General features: G+C 42.0%; 1 protein-coding gene across 6 annotated transcripts in view; it reads right to left on the bottom strand.

Moving 5' to 3' along the window:
• LOC120451813 (neuroligin 4-like) overlaps positions 1–24958 on the bottom strand; it is a 41954-nt gene that overhangs the window by 6345 nt on the left and 10651 nt on the right. For 3 of the 6 annotated variants that reach the window (XM_039635772.2, XM_039635773.2, XM_039635774.2), the window contains 6 exons: positions 23464–23897; positions 22955–23073; positions 19700–20014; positions 12623–13132; positions 11499–12116; positions 802–1547 (listed from right to left, as the gene is read on the bottom strand). In XM_039635772.2, the coding sequence (XP_039491706.1) occupies positions 1069–1547; positions 11499–12116; positions 12623–13132; positions 19700–20014; positions 22955–23073; positions 23464–23897 (2475 nt within the window). In that variant the 3' untranslated portion in view covers positions 802–1068. Of the gene's footprint in view, positions 1–801; positions 1548–11498; positions 12117–12622; positions 13133–19699; positions 20015–22954; positions 23074–23463; positions 23898–24958 lie in introns of those variants that run through there. The other 3 variants (XM_039635776.1, XM_039635771.1, XM_039635775.2) reach the window with 3 other exon arrangements.

The following is a 24958-nucleotide window of genomic DNA, read 5'->3' as shown; positions in this document are numbered from 1 at the left end:
GTTCTGTAAGGGGTTCAGTGTGTTCCTCATCCTTTTTGAAAGGGGAACCACGTTTTAAAGGTTTTTTTTATTGAATTTTTAGAATATTTTCATGACTTTACTGTCAATATCCGTTTAAATTGTATGTATCCCTAGAATTTGTAGAGCAAATCAGAAATGGAGAAGCTCACTATATCTCATTACCTCACACTGGCCCTAAGAAAGCTGGACCCACCGACCGATTGGGAGGACATCCTGGAGTTCGTCCTTGCCACCTTGGACGCAACGTGTCGTCCCAAATATTACACCAAAGAATTGGAAAGGGCCCTGAATGTTGGACTGCGTTTTGGCATAATACGCGAAATGAATAATAAATATTATCTGTATGAATATGCGAAAATAAATTCGCATGGAGAAATTACATACGAGTTTACCTTAAATCCCCTGAGTCCTTCGCCTTGCATAAACATGGATGAGGAGGACACGGATGATGGGAACGAGGACGATGAAGACTACGAGGACGGGGATAAAAGCGACCAGAAATTCGCAGATCAAAATGATTTGAAGGCCGCTTTGGTAGAAAAGTGAGAAGTTCGTGCCAATCCGTGATAATTTAAATTATATGTAAGATAGTAATATTAAAGATAATGGGCCCCTAACAAAATTAATAACAAAATTCTTTCTGCTATTAAATAAATATATTTACACAAAAAACTTATTTTGAATTATCGTAGACTTGTAATATTGTTTTTTTTTTTAAATACTGGATCACTCACTAGTGAATTATTTCAACAACAATTTAATGGGCCACATTTTGTTTACGAATTTAAGAACGGTTAACAAGAAAATAAAACAAATTTAGTTTAAGATTGGGTAATAAAAGTTGACTATGTTTTATGTGCTACTGACTATACTTATCCTAAAGCACAGCCTGTCGTTTACAGTTAATGAATGATTTATGGATCAGATATCGTTAGATTTGCTCAAATAACTAGAAAATAAGGCTCAAGAAAAGTGAGGATGCATCTCGTAATGATATTACGCTTACCCCGTTGATGACTATAAGTCCAACTCAAAGACCGATACCTATCAGACGCGCATCTCGTCCATGGCCGCCTGCGGCACTTGCTGCTGCTGTTGCGGGTGCGGATGCGGATGCTGATGCTGATGCTGCTGCGGATGCTGCTGCTGCTGGCCGCCGACGGGCGAGGCGGAGGTCAGGACGAGGCCGTCGCCGTGCGAGTGCACCAGGTGGGCGGCGTGGGAGTGCGAGTGGGTGTGGTGACCCTTCGAGGAGCTGGGGGCGCTGCTCACGCCGCTGCTGCTGCTGCCGCCGGATGGCGTTTGGTCTAGGAGCATGTTGCCAACGCCCACGCCCACGCCCCCGCCTCCGCCCACGGCCACGCCCATCGCCGAGTTATTGCTGCTGCTGTTCGTTGTCGTCGAGGAGGCGGTGCGGAGCGGTGGGCGTGGTCCGCGTATGTGATGCGACTGCATCCCAGTGAGGACAGCTCCATTCGACTGATGTTTGTTCGACTGCTGTTGCTGCTGATATTGCTGCAGCTCTGCTGCACGGAGAAAAAAAAGGGAGAGTACGGGCCAGTTGGTTTATCAATAAGTCAGATGTTTGCAGTGTAGATACTATGCATTCAGATCGCAACATAAAATATGAACTTATATTTGATCTATATTTGGCTGAGTTATACTGTTTGTAGATCACGAAAATTCTTTCTATTCAGAAAATTAATTTTTGGTATCAACATTCCCAGTGCCTGGAACCAAAGGGGGCATGGGAAGTAAGCTACTTATGTACGTTATGCGTATGTTGGCATATTATCAGGCAAATGTTTATTGACGATGGCGGCGGCAGCAACAAAAAGTCAATTTGTAAACAACAATGTCAAGCATTAAACACACATTCCCATATCATCGACATCCTCATCCACATCGTCAGTGAGGAGCAGGGAGCGCGCGTCATCGGAGTTGGCTGCCCTTTTTGTTCCATTGAATTGGCAATCTGGAACTAGCACCACTACCACTCCCAGTTCTCCTTTCAGCATTCTATGTCGTTCAACTTGTCGCCCCGATTGCCTTCCAAATGCAAAAGCGCAAAATGTGCAGAGCCATTGACGCGTCTAATATTTTGATGCTCCCAAACACCCCTTTTTTGATCCGCAGTGTGTGGGGCTGGCGCAGAACTAATTTGTTTGCCTTGCTTCTATAGACACAATGCAGTTTTATTGGTGACTCGGCACTAAAAGAGCAGACTGCTTTGACTGGGGCGTCGTGTCATGTAATAAAATCTGAAGTTGCTAACGGCCAAGTGCTAACTGTCATGAAGCCAAACGGCGCAGGAAGGACTTGCCGACATATGGAGTTTAATGTGGTTTGCACTTAGAAGGTGGACTCATCCGGAAAGGGTTTTACTCTACTATTTTGGAGGCTATCCTACTAATTTAAATTTCTGTTTTAAAAACCTTGAAAAGTACTATAGAGTTTGCTAAGCCTCGTTGTTTTGCTTAGCCTTTGAGAGAATTATAAGCACCAACAAATTGCTGAAATCCATAACTTCCTGCAGACTTATCTCTGGAGTTGAGATGCCCATCTTCCTCTCCCAAAGCTCCCTACTTAATGAGCATTTTTAATCAGCCAGCTTCAGCGTTTCTGAGCCCCTTCTTAGGAGTAAATCTTAAAAAATTTAAAGAAATTTTCATTAGTCATTCAAGATGTCCCTGGGCAACCTTTAATCCCGGTCGAAAACCGCTTTCTCTAATTAGAGGTTTAATTCAACAAAGTACTCGATGGCGGGGCGAGCGTGTAGAACCAGTAGAGAGCTGTGCCCTTTTGGTTTTTATGTTTATGGCTTGGACTTTCGGGGGATTTGATGGCCAGCTCCGGTTTTCGGGCCAGTCAAGTGGCCAAATGGACTGGACCTAAGAGAGCATTCAGACTCAAATGTACCGGATTATGTTGCCTGGCTTTGGCTAGTTGGAATAAAAGAAAGCGGGGATTTGCCACAAAGCTTGGAGGGCGGAGTTCAAAGACAAGTAGGAAAAGGCCTCAGATGAAGCATAATTTAACCATTTTTTTGTTGGCAAATTATTCGCATACACACTCAGTAGCGGGAATCGGTGGCATAAAGCACCGCAAAGCTAGAGTGCTCTATGCAATTTCCCCAAGGAGTGCGGCCATCATTTATGAATATGGAATTAACAACGGTGCGTATGCGTAATTTGTAATGAAAGCCATTGAAAACCAAACCAAACCTGACCAAAGCTGACCGAAACCACACCCACACCACCAACTGAGTGCTGGCCACGGGGTATGCAATAAATTTTCAATTTCCAAAGTTGAACTTTTTGCTGAACGACCGACAACCCGCAGCGAAGCAAATCTAATTTATATGCACATCACTTATACGCACTGTTGCAATTACAATGCAAATGCTGCAACAAATGCGTATTATGCGTACGGGCAGAAAATATTACCCCGAATATCGAAGCTTCCCTCGAATATTGCTGCGAAATAATGCAGTCCAAAAGGCTTGGCCAAAATTCCGCTCAACGGATGTTGATTAGTATGAAATGACAAGACCGGAAATGCTGTGCATAACTCAAAAAAGGCCAAAAGTAAAACAAAATTGCCAGCCGCACGGAGCTCACTTAACCGCACCGACATGGAGGGCCACTGGCCAGTAGTGGGTTAAGGGTCGACGGGCTATGGGGCAATGGGACTATGGGGCTATGGGGATGGTGGGTGAAGGGTGAAGGGTGGGGCGCGAGTGCAGCCACTGTGCCATGTGGATATTGTGGCTTTTGTACGCCCAACTAAGTGGACAGACAAGTGCAGCCAATCGAGCCCGTTGTTTGTGTGCTGCTGGTCAGAGTGTGAGGAGCGGGTTGGAGGGGAGTCAAGGGTGGGCCGCTTTAGGGTTAAGGGGTGTGTGGTTTGGGGTGTGGGGTGTGGGGTGCGAGGTTAGCCCCTCACGCTTGTCGCATTAATGAAGCATGCTCCACTCTGACTCACTCACGGCAATTTATTGCTGAATTTCAGCTGTTTCCCCCCGCATTTTACAGTTGTGGGACTTAATAAAAAAAGCTATATAGCATACTTAGCGGGGCATGCGACAGGAAATTGGTGGATAGGGATCCACCGGAATTTATGGTCCAGAGATAGGGCAGTAACTGCGCCCAACCAGCTGCACATAATGTCTGCAATCACATCAACTTGCGATGGGTGCTACGTGATTATGATAGAACTATGTGCTCAGCGAAGGACATTTAAATCCTAAGTGAGGCAACAAAAACACAGCAAAATTTATAGAAACACATCGGAACTATAGTCCAAAAATCTCAATAAATCTGCAAGCCCATACTTAATTTTTGGTTATCAAATTTCTGATAAATATTTCAACTTCTCCAGCACATTTCCGGGCAATTAACAGTTCATTTGACTGCAATGAATGCCTAAGGAATTCTTACCCAAGCCAACTTAATTGTGTCGAATTCAAACCGAATTCAAACGTAAAAGCCTGACAAATGACTGTAGCATCCGAGGAAGCTACCCCTTGATAGCCGCTCGAAACCGAAATGGTTTTCCAATTAGCAAACGCTTAGGCAAACTGCCAAAAGCCAAGCACAACATTTAAATGGGATTGCAATGGGAACAACGGAGCGCGTGGGCAACAACAAATGAGCTTTGTGTCAAAGTCCAGATTAGCATACAATTTAGAGCATTTCAATCAAACATAAATCACAACGAGCCACTCCAACTGGACCGGCAGACCTCTACGATTTCCTGCCAAGCGTACGGCACGAAATTGTGCGTAGTAAATCAATGAAGGACAGAGACGGAGATACACACAGAGACAGAGACGCTGGCGGAGATGCAGACAGGGACAGGTAGATAAGGCCCGAAGGAGCAACAGTATAAAAAATCTATTTTCCAAAATGCAATCCGAGAAATCAAACCGGATATCGGGGGGCGGGGCTGGTTGAAACGGAAATTTATGTGCTTCTATTTAGCATTGAGTTAGAAGTTAGATTCCGAGGAAGCGGAATCGAGCGCACGAACGAGCAAAAATTAAGTATACGCCGCCGTGCACCCAAGCAGTTCATTCGTGTGTTTTCGCATTTGTGTGTGTTCGTCTCGTCTATGTGTGTGTAGCTGTGTCAGTGTGAGTGAGCAGCACAATTAAATTGGATTTATGGCGCGCATGATTGCAAAATGAAGTTAATGCGCATACAAATACAATCGAGCTGAAAGAAAAATGATTCTCGAACTTCTTCCTCCATCGCCGAGCGGATATCGTACCTTGTTTGTCATGTCATCAATAATCGAGGAGCAGTCGGGAGCCAGCGCGAGTAAATTGAATGAGCATATTAAAAAAGGAGCAGTGCTGCAAGGAAGTGCCAAGGAAATGAAACTCAGCAGCACTCGTGAAGGGCCAAAAACTGAATCGGGAAATCGCAGAGCAGCGTCCCAATGAAATATGTACGATTCGCTGGCCATGTGGACTTATGTTGGCCCAGCGCGTTGGCGGGTCTGAAATATTTATTAGCCATCCAGTCGGTCATAGTTGTCCCGGGTTAATGTTAGTTTAGGCAATAGTTTGACACATTTGACAGGGGAAACGCTCCTAATTGATTGATGACAAATGGCCAGCGAAAAAAGTTGGAGAACTTCCGGCAAATATGAAATCATTTATCTTCGCATTGAAAGCTGCTCAAAGTTATCTCCACGAAAGTGCTGTAATTATAGGGGTTCTGTGTTCGGAATTGCAGAAACTTATTTTAGTTTATGGAAAAATGTGTTATGAGTTGTTCATATAAAAATATTCGATAAGTATGCTGAAAAAACTAACTGAAACAATAAAATAAAGACAATTATTTAATCACTTTGTTTTTCTTTCTTCCTACAAATGAAAGATACCATGAAATCTTCTAAATTTTTAACAGAAAATACATAATATTCAACTGTTATAAAAGCAAATAAAATTATATGTTGAACCGCCCATCTGTTCAGTAAAGTGCAATAATCGGTGGAACTTAAGTTATATTATTTCTCTCGATTATTTTCCCTACTTGCGATCCTTTTGCTCTGCACAAACAACTTGAGCTGAAACCCAACTGACCACTAACAGTGATACTGAATCTCCACCCGGAAATCCACCCTCTGGGCACTAAAATAATATTGTCTTATCTAACTATGTGCGCATTGCACATCAACAAAGGGACAAATGAAAAAAGGGGGCCCACTATTTTCGATGAGAGTTTCCGGTGCGGTTCGGGGGTCTGTATTATTCGAATACCCACAGCAGTAGGGAAGCGTCTATCATTTTTGGGGGAACCGTCAAAGCCTAGACGAAACAATAAAACCAAAGAAGGCGAATCGTAAACAGAGGGGGATATATACATACGTATGTATATATATGTCGTGGGGAAGAATAACCGCACACAATGTGACGGCATCGATGGCATCGAATAATGTTTGGTTTGGTTTGCCAGAAGAGCTTCTGCCCATCGAGGCCCCTTTTCCCCCTCGGATTGTCGGGGACAACGGCAAACATATGCTGATGGAATGGGGGGGTAGGGGCAAAAATATGGTCAGAGTTGGCAGGGTTGGTTTGCAAATAGATTTTTCATCATTTTTTGTCATTTTCCGTTGCGTACACACGGCGTATGTGTGATGAACGCGTTTGCACTTACTTTTCGCTCAAAGTTTTTCCCGCTTCACCGTGCTGAAATTTCAATAATAACATTTGTATGAAGCTGTTTATGTCCTGGTGGCCAAAGGCAGTTGTTGTTCTGCGGTTGCCTGCCGTTGACAATGTGGATGACAATCATGTCACGTCACGGATAAGGTGCTTTTGGCCCCGTCCCCATACTTTTTCACCCATCAGGCCACCATATATATATTATTTTGGCCCTACTTGGGGTGCTTAACAGGCACCTCGCGTTCGCCTTTTGTTTGCCGCCTTATTTTTATTATATTTATGCTGCTGCACCATCCCCCTAACCACACATGTCAGCAAAAATCGTTTACGCTTCATTGTTTTTACTCAATTTTGTTGATTTTTTTCTTGCTCACTTGCCCGCCTTCCCGCCTGCCTCTCCAATTTGCCTTTTGTCTGAGGTCGGCGCTTTTATTTTTTCTCCACATCTGCGCTCATCCGCCAAAAGTTCTCCCTATGCCAAGTATAAATCTGAATAAATTGAAAACTGCCACCAGAAAAAAAGAGATATGAAATAGCCTCACTTTGAGTGCTTAACGCTGGCTTCAAAGAGCTCAAAAGCGTTGCCCAATGCACAAATGCAAAAAATTCAAAAAAGTATTTGTATATACATATATTGAAAATGATTAAGGCCCAAAAAAGGCTGAGTAAGGATTTTTATCGATTGAACGGGTCCAAGTTTCCAATTCCCATTCAAATATGTATGCATGGGGCCAGCTTAGTTTTAAGTCTCCCCTCTAATCAAATGTTTTGCTAAAAAAGTTCCCTTTTAGGCCAACATAATACGTCGGCATTTCATTGGCCCAAAAAGTTGGCAACACATTTTCCAATTCACTTTGCAAGTCCCTAAATTGAACGCTTTACGTGTATATGTGTAAATTGTAAATTTTAAATTGTAAATTGTGTTTATAAGGCTTTTCGGATGATTTATGGGCGGATGGGAAAAGGAAAGGCTTTAACACTTTTATGTTGCAAAAATGTATACAATATCAAAACTAAGAAAAATGGAATATTCTTTAATTGAAGACATCGATTCACGGTGCTGAACAGATTAATTTGAATTAAAATCAAAATATACTTGGCATATATTGTTTCAGCTTAGGTTAGTCTCAACATATTCAATGCCATTCGGAGCATGAAATTTAATTGAAAGCTGCTTTTAAATGACACTCGATTAAATTATGAAATCGTTTGCAAATAAGGCGACAGAAACCTAAGCCAGAAACAAATTTACGTAAAGGAAACTTAACCTAATGAGGCATTTAACTGGCGTTCAACAATGTCAGCAACCTCACATAATCCACAGGCCTTCACAAACGCAAAAGTTAAAGGAAGTAAGGACAACAACAAGGACTTCAGTGTGCCACTTGAGTGCCTTAAGCGAACCGTCGGCCAGCAGAAATCTCAGAACAAACATTAATTACACAAGGACTCTGGCCAGACACAAACTACCGTTGACTTTAATATTTATAGTCTCCTCCTTGTCGGCAAGAAAAATTTGTGCTGCTTAAATAAATAACTGGCAACAAAAACGCCCGGAAAATATGTAGTTGGGTGGGAAAATCGAGCAGCGTGGAGATGCTGAAAATATGCGCCCACGCATAATTATATGAAAATTCGCAATAATTATAAATAATGCAGAGCGCGCTCAAAATGCCAGCAGAGAAACACTCGCCACTTCCGACAACGTCGCCACCTGATGGCATTATCCTCGTCATCATCATCATCGTCAAGTGCCACGCCCACCATCCCACTTAACCACTACGAATTTCCGCTTCCGTTAAGGCGCGAGCGTAAAATTAAATCAGCAACAAAATATTCTATGCAAATGCGAAAAAAGGACGCATTCTCCGATGGAAAAGTGTGTATTTGTGTATTTGGCCCGAGTTTTTTTTTCGCTCTGTTATTCTTCGATTTTCATTTTGTACTTTCAGCATTTCGACGTTATCGACCAGCAATTAGAGAGCTGACAAAATATAAGTGCATAAACCTGCTCAAGTAGCTAAAAATATGTTTTTCTCGAATTTCTGGTCTATGCAAAATTGGTTCTTCGGTAAAAGTTTGCAGTTTGAGAGGGCTGAGAAGTAAAATTGAGTGTAAAATTGTTGATTAAATCAATTTATGTTTGCAGATTTCTACGACTTGTGTAGTGGATATTACTCTTGACAAGAACTATCAGCTTAAGGTATTCAAATACCTTTAATTAAGACATCAGGTCGTTATGTATGTATTTTAAATACAAATTATATTTAAAGTATGTAGAATATGTAAAATAGCTAAAACCTTTTCAATGATATGGAATTTAAACAGAAAATTTGAAAATATCGTTATCAGAACTATTCATGAAAACATTCAATCATTCTTTAAAAATATTTAAAGTGATGCAGCTAAAAAAGTATTTATTTTGTAATCAAAATCTATAAATACGAAACTTCCCCTCCACTCACTGTCAATTTGAAACTCCAGCTAGAAATCGCCCCAATTTTTTATTGTATAAATTATCTGTCAAACCCATGCCGAAATGTGTGTGTTTGTGGTATTTTCAGAGCTCAAACCTAATTTATTTTGGGGGAAAATTAAACCGTGTTCCCTCATCTGTCAGGTTCAGCGACAGAGAAAACAGTTTTGTTATTCAAAAAAACAATTGGAGCTTGCCAACCTGTTTATATCCCCGAATCGCTTAGTTGTTTTATTCGCCGTCGATGGTTAAAAATGTATTTACGCACAAATATGTCGGCAGAGATTTTGTGGTCCCGCAATAAAATTCGCATAATTCCATATGCAGAAAGTCGATTGGGGGCTATTCATCGTTCCGAACTCATTCTGCACCGCTGGTTGGGTTAATGTTTACATTTTATTATGCTAAACTAAAACCAACAGTTTTATGTGATTCCTTCTTTTTTATTGGCTGATGCGCTTGTGGTTTTACGGCGTGCTCTACCTTTATGGCAGAGCTGTAGATTTCCTTTATCCTTATCGCTACATTTCTGTTTGGCGATTGAAATTGAAAATCTTATCATAAAAATCATGTCGTGACTGGGAAAATGGTAATGGTAATTTCGCCGAGCGGCAGTAGAAGGATACTCGTACAATCGGTAAACGAATCTTTATTTTATTTGCCGTTTATATTGGAGATTTATTGGACGGGGAATATTTCTTGAAGTGGCCCATAACGACTTTATTGCGTGATGGCTGGGAAAAACTGTCAATAGCTGGAAAACATTGGGTGGGTGGAGGTCCCCCTTCCCTCCCTTCGTCGCATTTAACAGCTCATCAGGCAAGAGAAACAAACTAAAAACCTTGGCAATCAGTGGAGCATAATTTGTACAACAACTTCCGCTGCAGACCAAGTCCACAGAACGGGGATCACGGTACGGATTCTTTGGTGTCCTTATTTTTGTATTTTCCGTGTGGTATGCTGGTCAAAAGTCAAAAGTCCGTTGAACCCCAGTGAAGCGTAAATGTTTTTCCCGGTCCTCTGCTTGTTTTTCCTCTTGGTGCTCCGCCTTTCCCGCCCAATGATTCAATAACACGTTAGCAGGCCCAGCAAAAAATACGAAACAACCTCCTCGTCGGCTGATTAGAACAATTTCAATTTTCACGCGGACATTCTCGTTCTTTGCTGCCTCAGACTTTTTGCAATGTCAGACCTTTCGGGCACGAAGGTCATTCAATTTGATTAAGCAATATTTTCGTTTGTTTGGGATGATTTAGCAGGATATTTATGTGTGTGTGGGTGTATAGCCCGTGACAGGTCGAACAGTTCACAGTCATGCCCGTCTGCCGTCCCCCTCTTCGTGGAGGTTGCTTTGGGGTGTCCTTTAGCCATTCATTAACCCATTGTTGGGGTTTAAGGACCTTAAGTTCAGTACAGTATAACTTTAACTTATGGGTCTTGAAAAAGCGTCCAGTTTATGCATAAACTCCTACTTCACTAAATTGTATATAGTGTTTGGTAATCCCTAGGAATATCTCTCCCCTGTGATGTTAATATACAATATTATGATGTACGAATTCTTCACTTAACAAATATTAATAAAAAAAAAATGTTTATGCATAAAATCACCCTGATAATAATAATAATAAAACATCCTGATTTTTAAATTAGTAAAATTTAAAAATTTGTTTTGGCTCAATCTTTATATATATTTATAATATTTAAACTGATCAAAAAGCATAAAATAAATACAACAAATTAATTATCTGTCCAAATAAAATAACAACAACTTCGCATAGCGCCAAAACTCGATTTTTGAAACAAAGAAAAAGACATTTCTGTGTCGCAAGAAACTGTGCCAAAACGAATTTCATTCCACCTTACCAAAACCTATTCAGGACCGAATAAACTCTTATTTTCAACCACATCAAAGTTTTCCCCTGATTGTAATGCAAACTGTATTTCACCAACGGCAATGCTTGCCAAGTGTGAAGTCTGACAAGAGCTTTTCAATCTCGAATTCATTTGCTTGAAATCGAATAAGCAGACTTGGAGAGTCGCAGAAACAGGGAACCGAGAAGTCAGATTCAAGATACAAGAATCGAAATGAAAAAACGAGAGAGACGGGAAAACAAGCACTTCATAATGAAATGAAATCTTATCACATTTGAGCTTGATTGCTGCCTCAGCCCGCAATATTGTTGCAGGAGAAGAGCTACGGAAACAAAGTTGCAACTTTGGCAGCAAAATATCCAATTCAATTGCCATATCCTTTGGCACTTGCGTCTTCGAGTTGCGCGTCCTGGCTGTAATATTACCCTCATTTTTATTTCTTTTTCTGGCACTCACCTGTCGTGGGATTGTGTCGTCCTGCGGCCGCTAAACTAAGATTGCGTGGCAGGGTCATGCAATCTCCGCCTCCACCTCCACCACCGCCGCCACCAGAGGATCCTCCTCCAGCTCCTGCACCAGCACCGCCCATTCCAGGACCCACTGCGGTGCTGGTGAGCAGCACATTGCCGCGACTATCCACTAGGGCGGTTCCGCCGCCCGACATATTCAAGGCGGCCGTGTTGCGCGCATAATTCAAAGTGGCCGCGTGGTGGAGGCCGCCCGACTTGGGCAGCGTCATCATGCCGGGATTGTAGCTCACGCTGCTGCCAGACACCACCACGGAGGCGCCTCCGGAAGCGGAACCGCCTCCGCCTCCGCCTCCGCCGCCAGCCCCGCCCCCCGATCCGGAGCCACTTCGTCCGAAAGTTTGCGTGCCAGTCATTCCCTTGATTTGCATGTGCTCACGCTGCTGCTGGTGCTGCTGTTGGTGTTGCTGGTGTTGCTGCTGCTGCTTGGAGCTGGTGCTGTAGGTGACATTGCCCAGATTGTCAGTGGTTACCTTAGACCCCTCGATGCCACCGTTATTCAGGGCCCCACCGCTGCCACCACCCACTTGCTGCTGCTGTTGCATTCCTGTTGGAGATAGGGAAATAGTAAATTGGATTTTTAAAGCAGAAAAATCTTGAATTGAAAAAAATTACATGGCTTTAAGCTGATTAAGAGCTGCCACTACACAGCCCTTTGGCACTTTAAAACGGGGAATTAAATTTAAATGTATTAATATGTCTGTTGATAATGTGAAAAATAGGACTTAAACTCGTTAATCTATAATACGGTATAAGTATATTTGTATATTATATATAAACGAACATATACTCTAATATATTACTTATTATTATTGACAAACTTTCATAGACTTGATTCAATTATTACTTGAGTATCTAATCTATGTTATATATATTTTCAATTTGCTTTCAATAAGTATGTTTGTTTGTTTGAACGATCTCTTGATTGTATTATGCAGGAAATCAAAATACCCCAACGTAAGCCCAAATCAAGTGAGTTCTTAGTTGGCTTTTTAATCGAGTATCATCGCGGGAAAAGGCAATTGACTTTTGCCCCGAGTCAACCACACCTACCTGTGTTTGAGCAGATGTGCGGTGGCGGCGGCTTCACCTCGTTGGCCGCTGCTGCGGCGGCTGCCGCTGCGGCTTGGAGCAACATGGCCGCCTGGCCGGCCTGGTCCTGATGGCTCTCCACGTCCACGATGACATTGGCCGAGCTCTGCGAGTGACCCATGTGGTAGTGGGCGTGCTTGATGGGTTCCGGGGGGTAGGGGACCTGCTGGTGCAGACTGCGCTGCTGGTACTGCTTCTGCAGTGTCTTCACCTCCAGCCGCGTCTTGTCACGCTGGTAGTAGACTCCGGCGAAAATCAACACGTTGAGTATGAGCAGGCTGCAGCCAATGGCAATCGTAACACTCAGGGCCGTCGAATAGGCCGCATAGCCAGCTGCCTCGAATCCGGAGGCCAAAGTGTCCGAGGAGGCGTTGGCCAGAGTGGTGGGTGCGAAGACACCACCGCTGCTCGAGTAGTTTCCCCCAATGGGTATACAGGTCGTGTACATGTTGTTCGGCTCCACGGTGGTCACTGTGGGTGGGATGGGCATGAGCATGAGAAGTGAATTGCATATTAATCTCCGTGGACTGTCTGTAGTTCATTTTGCTCGCTCGGGGTCTACAGGTCGTATGAGTAATTATTCATATGGGACGAACGGGGCTGATCGGGCGCAGAAGATTGCTTCAGTTCTGTATCTTGTGACACAATTTAATGTGGGCTCACATTTCTTGGGGCAGCTGGGTTGTTCAATATTGCCATTTAATTAAATACAACATAATTCGCTTAGCACCTGACAAAAGGAATGCTTCGCCCCCGGCTATTGAGTTATCATACAAAATGCCTCGGCTTAATTAGTTTCTTTCTTGCTCGGGGCTGCCTTTAAAACTATCAACAAAATGTACAACTGTAATTACTAATAAAACAACGTTATTTGATTCTCCTTCAAATAACTTTGTTTTTGTATTATTGCGTGCAACAAAAATGGTCAAAAGTTAGATTAACAATCGGGTAGTTGAAAACTTTTTGTTTAACTTAATTTGCTTTTATAATATTGTGAAAGTATATTGCACTTAATACAACTGAGTTATAAAGCTTGAGTTATAAACAATAGTGGAAAATTATCTAATTAAATTTTTATAAGGGCTGAGTATTGTTGAAAATGGGTATTGTCAGGAAAACACTATTTATAGAAGTAGCCTTTGATAAAGTAACGGATTGATTCTTGAATTACAATTATTGAAAGTCCGACAAGTTAAACAAAAGTTTGTTATTAACCCCCATGTTGTTCAATATATGGTACTATTAAGCTGGTGGATTGCTTGGGTATAGCTGGGCTTAGGGTCTTTTGTGGCAAACTTGTGTTCGAGGATAGGTCCTTTGTCTGAAATGTCCAGAATACGGAATGATTTTCATTTCCTATGAGAGCGCTGGAATATTTCGCGCTCCACTTGGCCGCCATTGTATTTGCTAAGGTATTTGAAAGCGACTGAAGGAGTTGGAAGCGCAAATGTCTGTGAAAACAAATGGGTTTCTCGCTGGCTCCCCTTGAAAATGTATTTGTCATTGTGCTGCAAGTGTCCTGGCATTGTCCTGGCAGTGTCCTCAAGTGCTTCCTACACTTGGCATTGTTTTGTATCAAGTGTGGGTAAATGAATGCCTTGTGTCTGTGCGCCTGTGTACTCGGTGTTGTCTGTACTAGCTGTTTGTCTGCAAAGTTTTGCCTTTCAATTTTCTGCATATCAAACAATTTCGCCAAAGTTGCTCGTCTCACAAGATTAAAGACTTGTGCACGTATTTTGCATAAATATTTCGAAAATAAATCTCTCGAAATAATCGGGAGTGGGCGGTTGAAGTGGGTGTCAATAATCGTGTGATGATTTGCAGCTGCCATTCAGCCACTTGCTGCTTTGTCTTAGGGGTTTTTCAATTCGCATTCAAGTGTGGCATTTAATTTACTCAAGATTGTTTGGTCGGAAAAGCATCAGGTGAGCTTTTTAGCTCTTTTCTCAAAGTTTTTCTTATTTTATTGTGGGGAATCCAATTTGGAATTAGCCTCTACCTATACATGATAATTTCTCCTCAAGTTTTTCCATCAATCATGATGGCAAAAACTCAAAGGCTCTCGACCTGACACTCGAGTTCACTCAGCAAAATGCTCAAGTTCCCTTTTCTCTTATTTTTGGTGTGGATGTGGTGGATGAGTACGTGTGTTTTTGTGAAGGGGGACAACACTTTTGGTATATTGCATAACCAGATAAATTGTGATACCCCCCCACAACAGATACGCCCTGGACACTAAGCTCTTTATCATTCCGCCCCATTTTGCATTTAATTTTGCAAGTACAAAGACAGTGTGCAGCATTTGGAATTTTTCCCATTTCATCTTATTTTTAATTCCCTTTTTATATCCACTTTTATTCGCATTTTCATTTCGCTTCTCCGAGGGCCGCACGCGTTCAAGGACCCCAGATAATTATGTTACGAGGACACATGGCCCCAGCTTGAGGCAGACAGATAACCGAAAAGGCAGGAGGGCAAAGCAATGCTTAATGTGGCTTTAATTAGTGGAATCACAAAAATGAATGTCGAAGAGAAAATAATAATAATAAGAACGTAGTGAAGAAGTAGAGCAACCCCAAGCCATAATATCAAACCGAAAGCCCTGCCTGTTTGTGCCACCAAAGCGAAAAATATCTGAGGCCGAAATGACCTTGCATAAATTAGATATTAGCCGGGCTGATGCTGATGCTGAGGCTGCCATCCTGCGAAGGACGCCCGGGCATTTATTAAGTGAACCATTTCAATTTTCAGTGATAGTTTGACATTTCCCAGCTTAATCAGCCATGCCTTCCCAAGGTAAGAAAAATGTGAAAAACCCAAACGAATCGCAGGAATTATGCAAATGATCAGGGGCAAAGGGGCGAAAGTGGAGAAGGATTTTCGCAGTAGGCTTTCGGCTAAGTCTGGTTCCACATGTTGCTTTATCTGCCTCCATCCCTGTGCCAAATAACTCAGGTGAGCCTGCTGCTGCCTGCTTTTCCTTTCTATTTTCATTTTTCGCTGGAATCCAGGTCAGGCAAGTAGCGCAGCGTTGACTTTGTGAATGCCGAACAATGTGGCTTGCCTGTTTTTTTTGTTTTTATGTTCTGGAAGACTGGTAACCAAGGCTTAGACAAGACTCTGGCAACTTGATGATGAGATAAACGGCATTGAAAGCCTACTCAGTGGGATTGTAAGTGAGTTAGGGGGCATATCTGGGCTCAATCTGGGAAATTCTTAAAGCTGCCGCAATTATTAATGTTGTTTCCCTCATATCCGAGTTGAAATCGGGAAATGTTTCGATTTGGTTATTCTTGGATCACTTGCATGAGCACAAAGCATGGCAAACAGAATAAGTTTCCAAGTACTTCAACACTTTGCCAACCCAACTAAAACTTTTTGCGGAATGTTGTTATCTGTACGGTGGTGGCACAGTTCCCTTTTAGTTTTGCACTTCTTTCGATTCGATTTTTGTTGGGGCTGCTTTGTTTACGGCGACGTCCTCCGTTTGGCATTCGAATTTTTTGGCTTTTAGCTGCATATCTCAGTCGCCGCAGTTCTGCCAAGTTGTATAACCAATGGCTCTGAGGTGATGACGCCTGCGATGACAGGGGAAAAGTGGGAAAATGTGGGTATGCCGGAGGAAAGGCAAGACAAGGCGGCACAGTTGGCAAAGTCAACGCTTAAATGAAAAGCATGTCAAAGTATGTCGAGTCCATATGACACTGTGACTCGGTCGCTGCCTCGCAGCGAGTCTCGGGTTTTCCGCTGGCTCTTCAATCTCCTGTGATTTTCCACACTTTTCTAGCATCCACCCATCCGTATTTTCCAGCTAGTGTTGTGTGTTTTTTGTGGCCTGGCTGCGTCGACGTCGACTGTCAGCCTGACAGCTGTTTGTCGCATTTCGGGCATTTTATCATCTTCCACTTCCAGTTTTTCCCCACACCAATTCAGTTCTCTTCCATCAACCTTCCCCCCTAGTTTCCCTCTCGGCATTAAGTTTTTCTTTTCAGTTCCAGCCGTTTCGCACGTCTGTTGGACGGATTTAGTTTTGCAGCATTTCTGGCCCCTGCGCTAATTGAAATGAACATTTGTTGTCTGTGTCGTCCAACACCCACACATTTTCAGTGTACATTAGCCACCACAAGTCGCCCTTTGACCTCCGCTCATTTTCCATTGCCCAGCTTATTTGCTTGTGTCACGGATTAGATGTTTGCAAGCAAAAACCGTACGTAGAATAAATTTAAAAGCAGCCTATTCATATCCTAATTTTAGGTGGTCATTAAAAGCTAGCTTTATTGTCGAAGACTATATTATTTTTAATGGGTTTGGGCATAACAAAATTGCTAAATAGTTGGTCATATAAGAATGCGTTAAAAGTGGTTTATGAGCACTTTAATTGAAACTTTTCATGAAACAGAATGCGTGAAAGGTGCATTGCATAAACACAGAAAAATTGTAAATTACTCTTCCATATTACTTTTGGCAATGACAAATAAATAAATTTTGCTTTGTTTGATCGCAAGTATCTGGAAATATTCAATGGCAGGTTTCTGCAAAGTGCAGAGTTTCTAAAATTGATCAAATTTCATTCACTTCGCGAAAATATTTGCATTGGCAATGTTTGTTGCTCAGCTTAGTCGATTACTTAGCGTTTTTAGAAAACGACGAGGTATAACTTTTAGAATGAAAACAGTATAGATTTCGACTGCTTAGTACTGTTTTCCGACTTTAAAAAAAATGCTATTTTAAAACCCAATCTTGTTTGTAAGCAGCAGCTGGCAATACAGATACCGAAATAAAGCGATATCTACTGAGTTTTTTAAATATTAAATGTGTGTTCTGAATTGCAATAATACTGAGTTGAATTTTTTAAAATGAAAAATATCTAATGATTATTTATTTGAATAACTCGTTAATCAAATCTAAAGTTGACTATTTTTCAGTAAATTGTATTTCATTTATTTTTTAATTCCACCGGTTTAATTGAAATGTGCAGCATCCAATTAAATTATCGAATAAAAGCGCTCTATCTTTCAACCACTTTGCTCGACATTTTAATAATTCTTAATTTGCCGGCTTTGCAGAGCGCAAGAGTCCTTGGCTGCCACGCCACGCCCACACCCACATCCACGCCCCTCCTTCCTGTCCCCTTGAGCTAATGCATTTTGCATTGGCCAACTTGGCAAAATGCGGGTTATTAGAATCGGGTTGGGGCATTTAGTATCTTGGCTGGGGGAAAGTAGAAAGTTTCGCTTGAAATTGACTGTCTTAGTTTTGACTTTGAGATAAGCCCGCCGTTCTCGGTGGTACTAAGTCGAAGCAGTTGCCATGGTTTTAAACAAGGACACGCCCACAAGGCACTGGCACTGGCACTGCCACTGCCACTATACCGCCCCCAAAGTCGCCGCATATAAGCATTTGATGTTTGAGTTGGATTTCCTCCGCTTTCCCTATTCACAGAGGAGAACCAGCTGCAGTTGCCCCAGCTGCGGGGACAGTTTATTAAAAATTGCACTGAAACATAAAGAAAACGAGGAAAAACAAGCAGCAAAGTTTGCTGTTAATTTAGAGTAAGTGTTGAAAAAGTTTCCGCCAACGAGTTTTACATAAACTCGTTTAATGACTTCGCATTTGAAAACGAGTAAAGAGGGGAATAGAATGGGGCAAGTGCATTAAAATTATGCGCTATTTACATTTGTGGCGTCTTAGACAGAAGACCCCCTTGCATCCCAAAAGAGCCCTCCCCATTTTGCAACCCGGCGAGAATGTAAACGAGAATTTTATGCCAGAGACAGACAGTTGGTAAGGGAAATGGGGAAAGGGGTTTGCTTTGAAAAAAGGTTACACACACCTAATGCTTATAGAGATTACAGTTGAGTGCATTTCCAAAAGTCAGCACTCGACACAATATAAATTCAAAAGCCAAGCCTTAGTATCCCGGGGCCGGACGCAATTTCAATAACCAGACCCCAGCTGGAGGTCCAAGTTCGGGGCTGGATCAAATGAAAATGTCATGCCAGGGACAGAATGGGTTGAGATGTGGATACGGAGCCCCTAGCCCATTCCGCCCACTCCCCTCCCCAAAATGCCAACTTTGCAATTTAACTTGCTGCGAGACCAACCACAAAGTGAAGTAAACACTGACTAGGCCGAGGCCAACGTCTAGGGTAAACAGAAATCTTTTCTGCCGAAAGTGTTGATTTTTAACTCACTGTCCAACAAACAAGCCAACCCAAAAGAAAAAGTAAAAAAAAAAAAAATTGAAGAGGAGCCAAATAAATAAAACGAGTTTTCTCCTTTGAATTTCGTTTTATTTGATAGGGACCCACATGGATATGTGGAATATATATCACTTGCGTCGAGTTATTAAACAAACGTGCACATGTGCGTACAAATTTCTGTGGTCGCATCCTAAACGCCTGACTTTGGATCACAAATAGCTTGATCTTCCATGCTCACATGGTGCGTATGAGTAATTTTAGTAAAACAAACGTAATAGCTGTTCGATATATAAAAATGATTCATCGAATGCATAGTTACGATATTTTGCCTTCTCAAACTATTGAAAAGTAAATTGAGTTAAGTTAATTTCAAATTCAGACGTAGATAGCCATATCAGCCATATAGCCATAATTTTAACTTTATTTTAAAGGGTCGAAACGAGAGAGGGCTACGCTTTAAACCATAAATCGGAGGGAGCTTTCAGCCTAATTCCAATTTGTCAGTCTTTCGCAGAATGTGCAATTAAATAAGTCAGGCCCAAAGGCCAGTCAAGTGTCCTTACGGCTTGGCCTTTGTCAACCGTATTAAACGACAAATGCAGACTGTGCAAAGGGCCAAATGGGACGAAGCCGAAATACAATCTACAAAGGCGATAGGCGTTATTCCTTTGGGCTCGGTTTGCCGTTTTGCGAAGGTCTTATTTGTTGTTTTTAGGTATTTAAGTGACAGTGACAAGCCGCAGCGAGCGTACAAATGCGTGTCTGGCGTGTCTGTGTTGGTTATACAGGATACAGGGGGGATAGAGGAGACGGGGCATCCGAAGAGGCTACTTACCGCCCAATATGCCGTTTAAATAGGCCGAGGCGTTAAGGCCGCGTCCCTTCTTCATCATCAATTGCTCATCGACGAGCAGGAGGCGGGATGAGGAGGACGACGAAGATGAGGAGCCAGTTGCTCCGGCGGCTGTCGATATGCCAAACGGATCCGGTTTAACGGGTCCCTCGTACAGGTCCATATCGTCGTGATTGCGGAACAGATTGTGCCGGGCTATCACATCCTCCATCCCGGCGCGATGGAGCTCCGGTATCAGGCGCAGCCAAATCGAGAGTTGATGGGCCCGAAAGTGATTCTTAATGCGCGGCTTCATTCCTGGAATTTAAAGAGTATTCCGGTGAGTTGCTTGCGGAGCGGAAAACAAAAGGGGCGGTAGTGTAAACATCTTCATTTTCATTTCCACAGTGACAGATATCAAAAGACACACTCATCCACACACACACACACACACACACACACACGAAGCATGCATGCAAATAGCCCTAATACTAAACTATTCCATTTGGCCGTTGCCTCGGCTTTTGGGCCACTTTCGAGTCATTTGCATGCCAAAAAGGTGAGCGACAGACACTTGGCTCCATTGAGGCCAGGACCTCCTCCGTCTGGATCTTTGGGCCCCCATAGCTGCACCCTCATTTCCCAGACTTGATGTCTTGTTTACTTTGGCGGGGAGAAAGCGACATAACTGTTTAATTTTTAATGGCCCCCAGCTATTGCTCCTAAAAGAAGGCCTCTTGCACTACGAGGATAGCGTTTTCTTGTTGAAAGAACATGTTACCAATACCAGCATATGAATTTATATGATAAATGATGATACATTTACAAATATGGTAAAAATCTCCAAACGTCTGCAGCAAGAAAGAAGTTTACTTCCTTGTTTCTCTTGTAAAGATGATTTGTTGCCTAATTTTTGTTTTATTAGTTCCTGTAATTATGTTTAAATGTATTATATACATTTGATCATTTTTGCTCGTGAGCACACTACATTGTGGTAAAATTGTATTCATTGTTTATACTCACAATACCATATATGATGTACAGATTCTTCACTTAATAAAAAAAAAAAAAAAAAAAAAAAAAAAAAAATTGTTTATACTCGTAGACTCGTTGAAAAGAAGCGATTCCGTCCCTATAAAGTATATATATTCTTGATAAGGATAAATAGCCGATCAGGCCACGTTCGTCTGGCTGTCTCTACGTCCAAATCTCAGAAACCATAAAAGCTAGAAAATTGAGATTAAGCATGCAGACTATAGAGACAACTTGGCTATAGCCTTCTATCTTGTTCAATAATTTTCCGATAACTTTAAAAAGCATCGGAAGCGTGGAGTCGGAAAAAAGTTGAAAGTATAGCACTATTTCCCCAACTGCACGTATTTGTAAATTTTGTGAAAGGCAAAAGAATTACTTCAAATATTCAGACAGCTTTCATTCACCTTTGAACTTTCAATCCCCACGCACAGGGCGCATTTATAAGAAAATATGATGGCTCTGCGAAGGACCTTTCTGCAATCGTGAATCGCAAATGGTGAAGTGCAAATCCGAAATCCCAATAAATAATGCATGCATAATTTACGCAACAGAACTTTCATACAAGCCAGATTTTCCATAAGATATGCTTATAGTTCGATCTATATACTATGTATGTATATTCGCGTACAAGTGTATTTGGGCATATATGAGTGCCAGCTGCGTTTGTGTTCGGGAGATCCTTTTGTGCCAGCTACCCCAACAAACATTATTTGATTTCGATTTCAGTCTCCTGGCGTATCGAATGAAAACTGTGTCCGCCACTCCACGGCGGAATCCTTTCAACTTGCTTATGTAAAGTTGAAGGATGGGCGCTACTATACGGTATAGAATGTCAGCTGTCGCTGTGTGTCGTTTCAATTAAAATCAGGCGAAAAGAGGAAAATGCAGAGTGAAGAAGGCGAACGTTCTACATGCGCGCAGACATATCTTTTATTATCATACTCGTATATCGTATCGCATCGTCCTTCAATGCTCACATGTGCGTAAAGTGCGTGTCGGCAGGATTTTACCTCCACTAAAAATATAAAAACGCCATTCTCGTGTATACAATCAGAAAATCCATTGCCATAACCTGCGCGTAATTTCTATAAAGCGTTAAGCGCGCGCGATTCTGTCGCTATCTTTGTCAAAGTGTGCTTTTAGCCTTTCTGTGTGTCGAGTGGGTATACTGACTTTGCCACAACTCAAAAATATAATGCCATTTTGCAATCATACGTATATGTCTTGCCACATATATTTATATAAATGTATACATATTGTTCGATTATCCATATTTGCATCAGTTGAACAGAACTACTTTCAGTAAAATGTATTGGGGAAATATTTAATTGATGTAAAGACAAACTTGCAGCCGAATGTATGCACAATAGAGGGTATCTGATAATCGCGACATTATGCAAATAGCTTGTCCCCTCTTCTTCGTATTCTGCAACATGCTTCCGACGCGTCCGCGCGCACAAAAGGTGTGAAAAATTTGAAATTAATAACATTTTCGTACGTTTGACACCAGAATGGCAACGGTGCCATTTTAACGCACACATAAAGCTTTATGCCCCTTTGGAGCCCCTTTAACTCCCCCTTAACTCCCCTCCGCTCCGGTTTCGACAATCTCTGGGCGTTTTGATTGCCCTTCATCTACCAGGTGGCTCTGGGTGGCTCAGGTTCTCCTGCCCGGGCTGGTGTAATGCTTTTTCCCACTTACGCTACCTTGAAGTACTTGTACAAACCGCCCCTCCAATTTGTTGTTGTTGGCAAGCAAAGCATGCTCGGGCAGTGCCTTCTTTAAAATTCAAATTAAATTTGATTCTCCCTTTTTTGCACATGGCTGTGTGTGCTTAGGTTATTCGTGGTATTTTTGGGAATTTGTAGCTTTTATTTGGCACGGATTCCGTGAATTCTTTTTACTGCAAGCCAAAGTAGCAATACAACATTTTGATGGCGTTTTTGGAGTGAGCGAATTATAAGAAATGGTTTTGAAGCTCGAGCTACTTGCATATTAACAAGCAACGCAAATTCCATTTAAGAATATCGCCTTATTGAAAAGGAAAATGGAAGTAAAGTTTTTCAAAGGCATTAAACTTTTAAATAGTTTTCCTCTGCCAAACAAACAAACGAACAACCATTTCGTTAGAAGCTTACAAAAAGATTTCCGTTTGAACCGTTCACACAAAAACATGAAAAGCTCACAGTCGGGGGAAAGCGGGAAACTTTCTTCTGACTCACCTATTTCCAAATACTTCTGGTGCAGCGGATCATAATTTTCCCAGGTGATGCTGCGAAAGCGGTTGCGCTCCTTTGAAACCGGTAGCGACGAGTCCTGGCGATGATGTTCATTGGGATTGCTGGAAACAGAAAGAAAATGTGGAAATGCGCTGTTATCAAATAGCTTGGCACATTAGAAAACGCATTTTTCGTAACAATGATATATTACATGTATTTTTTTTTAAATGCATGTATTCAGCATGAAGCAAAGCTTTTTTGAATATTAAATAATCGATGATTAAATATTTGGTATTTCCATTTTTGTGGATGGAGGTTGGTTGGTGTCACACATATAATTTTCCTCAGGTCTTCAGTAAGCTTCAACACTAATGCGATGAAGGAATGGATTCTTTTCCCTCAGTGCATAAGTTAGCAAGACGTTTAAGTGGGACTTAAAAGTGTCGAACGGACAGCAGGTGTCCTAAGACTGCTTAGGGACACTTTCAGCGCGCAAAGCTCCTTCAACTTACCCGGTGCGTGCAAAGTTGGTCCAGAAAATCATCACCGCCTCGGAGAGAGCCGTCTCCGATTTGGTGTAGTTCTGCGGAAAGTGACTAAAGCCATCGACCAGCGGGGCACCGAAAATGTAGGGCAAGTCCTCGCCGTGCACAGTGCCCATCCTCTGGGGATAGTCGCCGTCCTTTGTCTGGTAATCGAACACATAAAAGTAGCACCGGCCGGAGGGCTGAGTGGACCCCGCCGAGGTCGAGGCAGCCGCATTTGCACCCGCTGCCCCAGCGGGGGAGGAGGAGCTGACTGGCGGCGGGGAATTGGCCGCCAGGATATCACCAGCCCGCACAATCGGTGCCACAAACTGGGCATCGGATAGGGCGGCCACAGCCGTATCGCGGGTATTGATCGGATGCTGCGAGGTGCGATCCCAATCCGTGTACTCGTTGACGATCTGCGGGGCAGGAAATGTAAATCCATTTTAGATTTTGTGTGCCACAGCTAGTACACTCAAATAATCTTATGGAGCTATGCTTAGAAAACATAGGCCATTTAAAGAAAATAGACATCTACTATAGTTGGAGGTAATGTAAAGTGGTATAAGGGAAATATATTAATTATTATAAAGGTTTTTAAGACCATGCCTAAAGAAAGAGCTAAGTCAAACAAAAGTTAATGATTAATGCATAATTTAAGCTTGGTTACTTTGGAGTTATATTTGCATAGCCCATAATTATATCCACTTCTTTTGTCTGATCTAAACTTTAAAGTGTTACCCAACGTCATGTGTTGTTAGTCTTTTTTGGATTAACCCAATATCCAGATGCAGTTCCGGTTTTTGTTGCTCTTTTCCCAAAGTGTAGAGGGCGAGGGGAATTTTAGATTTGCATTGGCTGCATGTGTGCCAAGTCAAATCCTGGCTGGATTACAAGCGGATTGCAACTGTTTGCAGTCCTTGTTTGCGGTGGCCATTCGCCACCGCAAAACGAGCATTAGGAGGACTTGTTACCACCACCATGATTATTTTTGCCCAGCGTGTGTGTGAAAAATAAACGACCGCAAAATGCATCTGTAAAATCGATGTCATGCATAATTTAGGAAACCCATCGTAAGGAAGAAAACAAAAAATATGGAGCTGAAACGGATTCTAACAATTGTGTGTGGAATACATTTACATCGTTATTCGAATAACCAGGTTCTGCATTTATATTTGGGAGAGTATTGATTTCGTTAGAAAAATTGATATCAGTTATACGTTTTTTTTTTACTTTTTGTAGTATGCAAAATATTTGATTAGTCATGATTGAACTGTGACCTATATAAAATAAGCTTTATGAAGTATAAATGGTGGGATTTCGCTGCGGTTGTACAAAAGTATAATGAAGTAAAATAAATACGGACTTAAGCGGTATAATCGTGATATATGCCCCGGCAATTTACGACTTCTTGATAAATGTATACATGTGAATAAGTATATATCTGCACTCCATGCGCGGTGCGTGTGTGTGTTAATGC

The sequence above is a fragment of the Drosophila santomea genome, chromosome 3R, assembly GCF_016746245.2.
Source record: "Drosophila santomea strain STO CAGO 1482 chromosome 3R, Prin_Dsan_1.1, whole genome shotgun sequence".
Classification (NCBI taxonomy): domain Eukaryota; kingdom Metazoa; phylum Arthropoda; class Insecta; order Diptera; family Drosophilidae; genus Drosophila; species Drosophila santomea.
The sequence above is the reverse complement of the archived record's forward strand: the minus strand, read 5'-3'. Positions and strand labels throughout refer to the sequence as shown.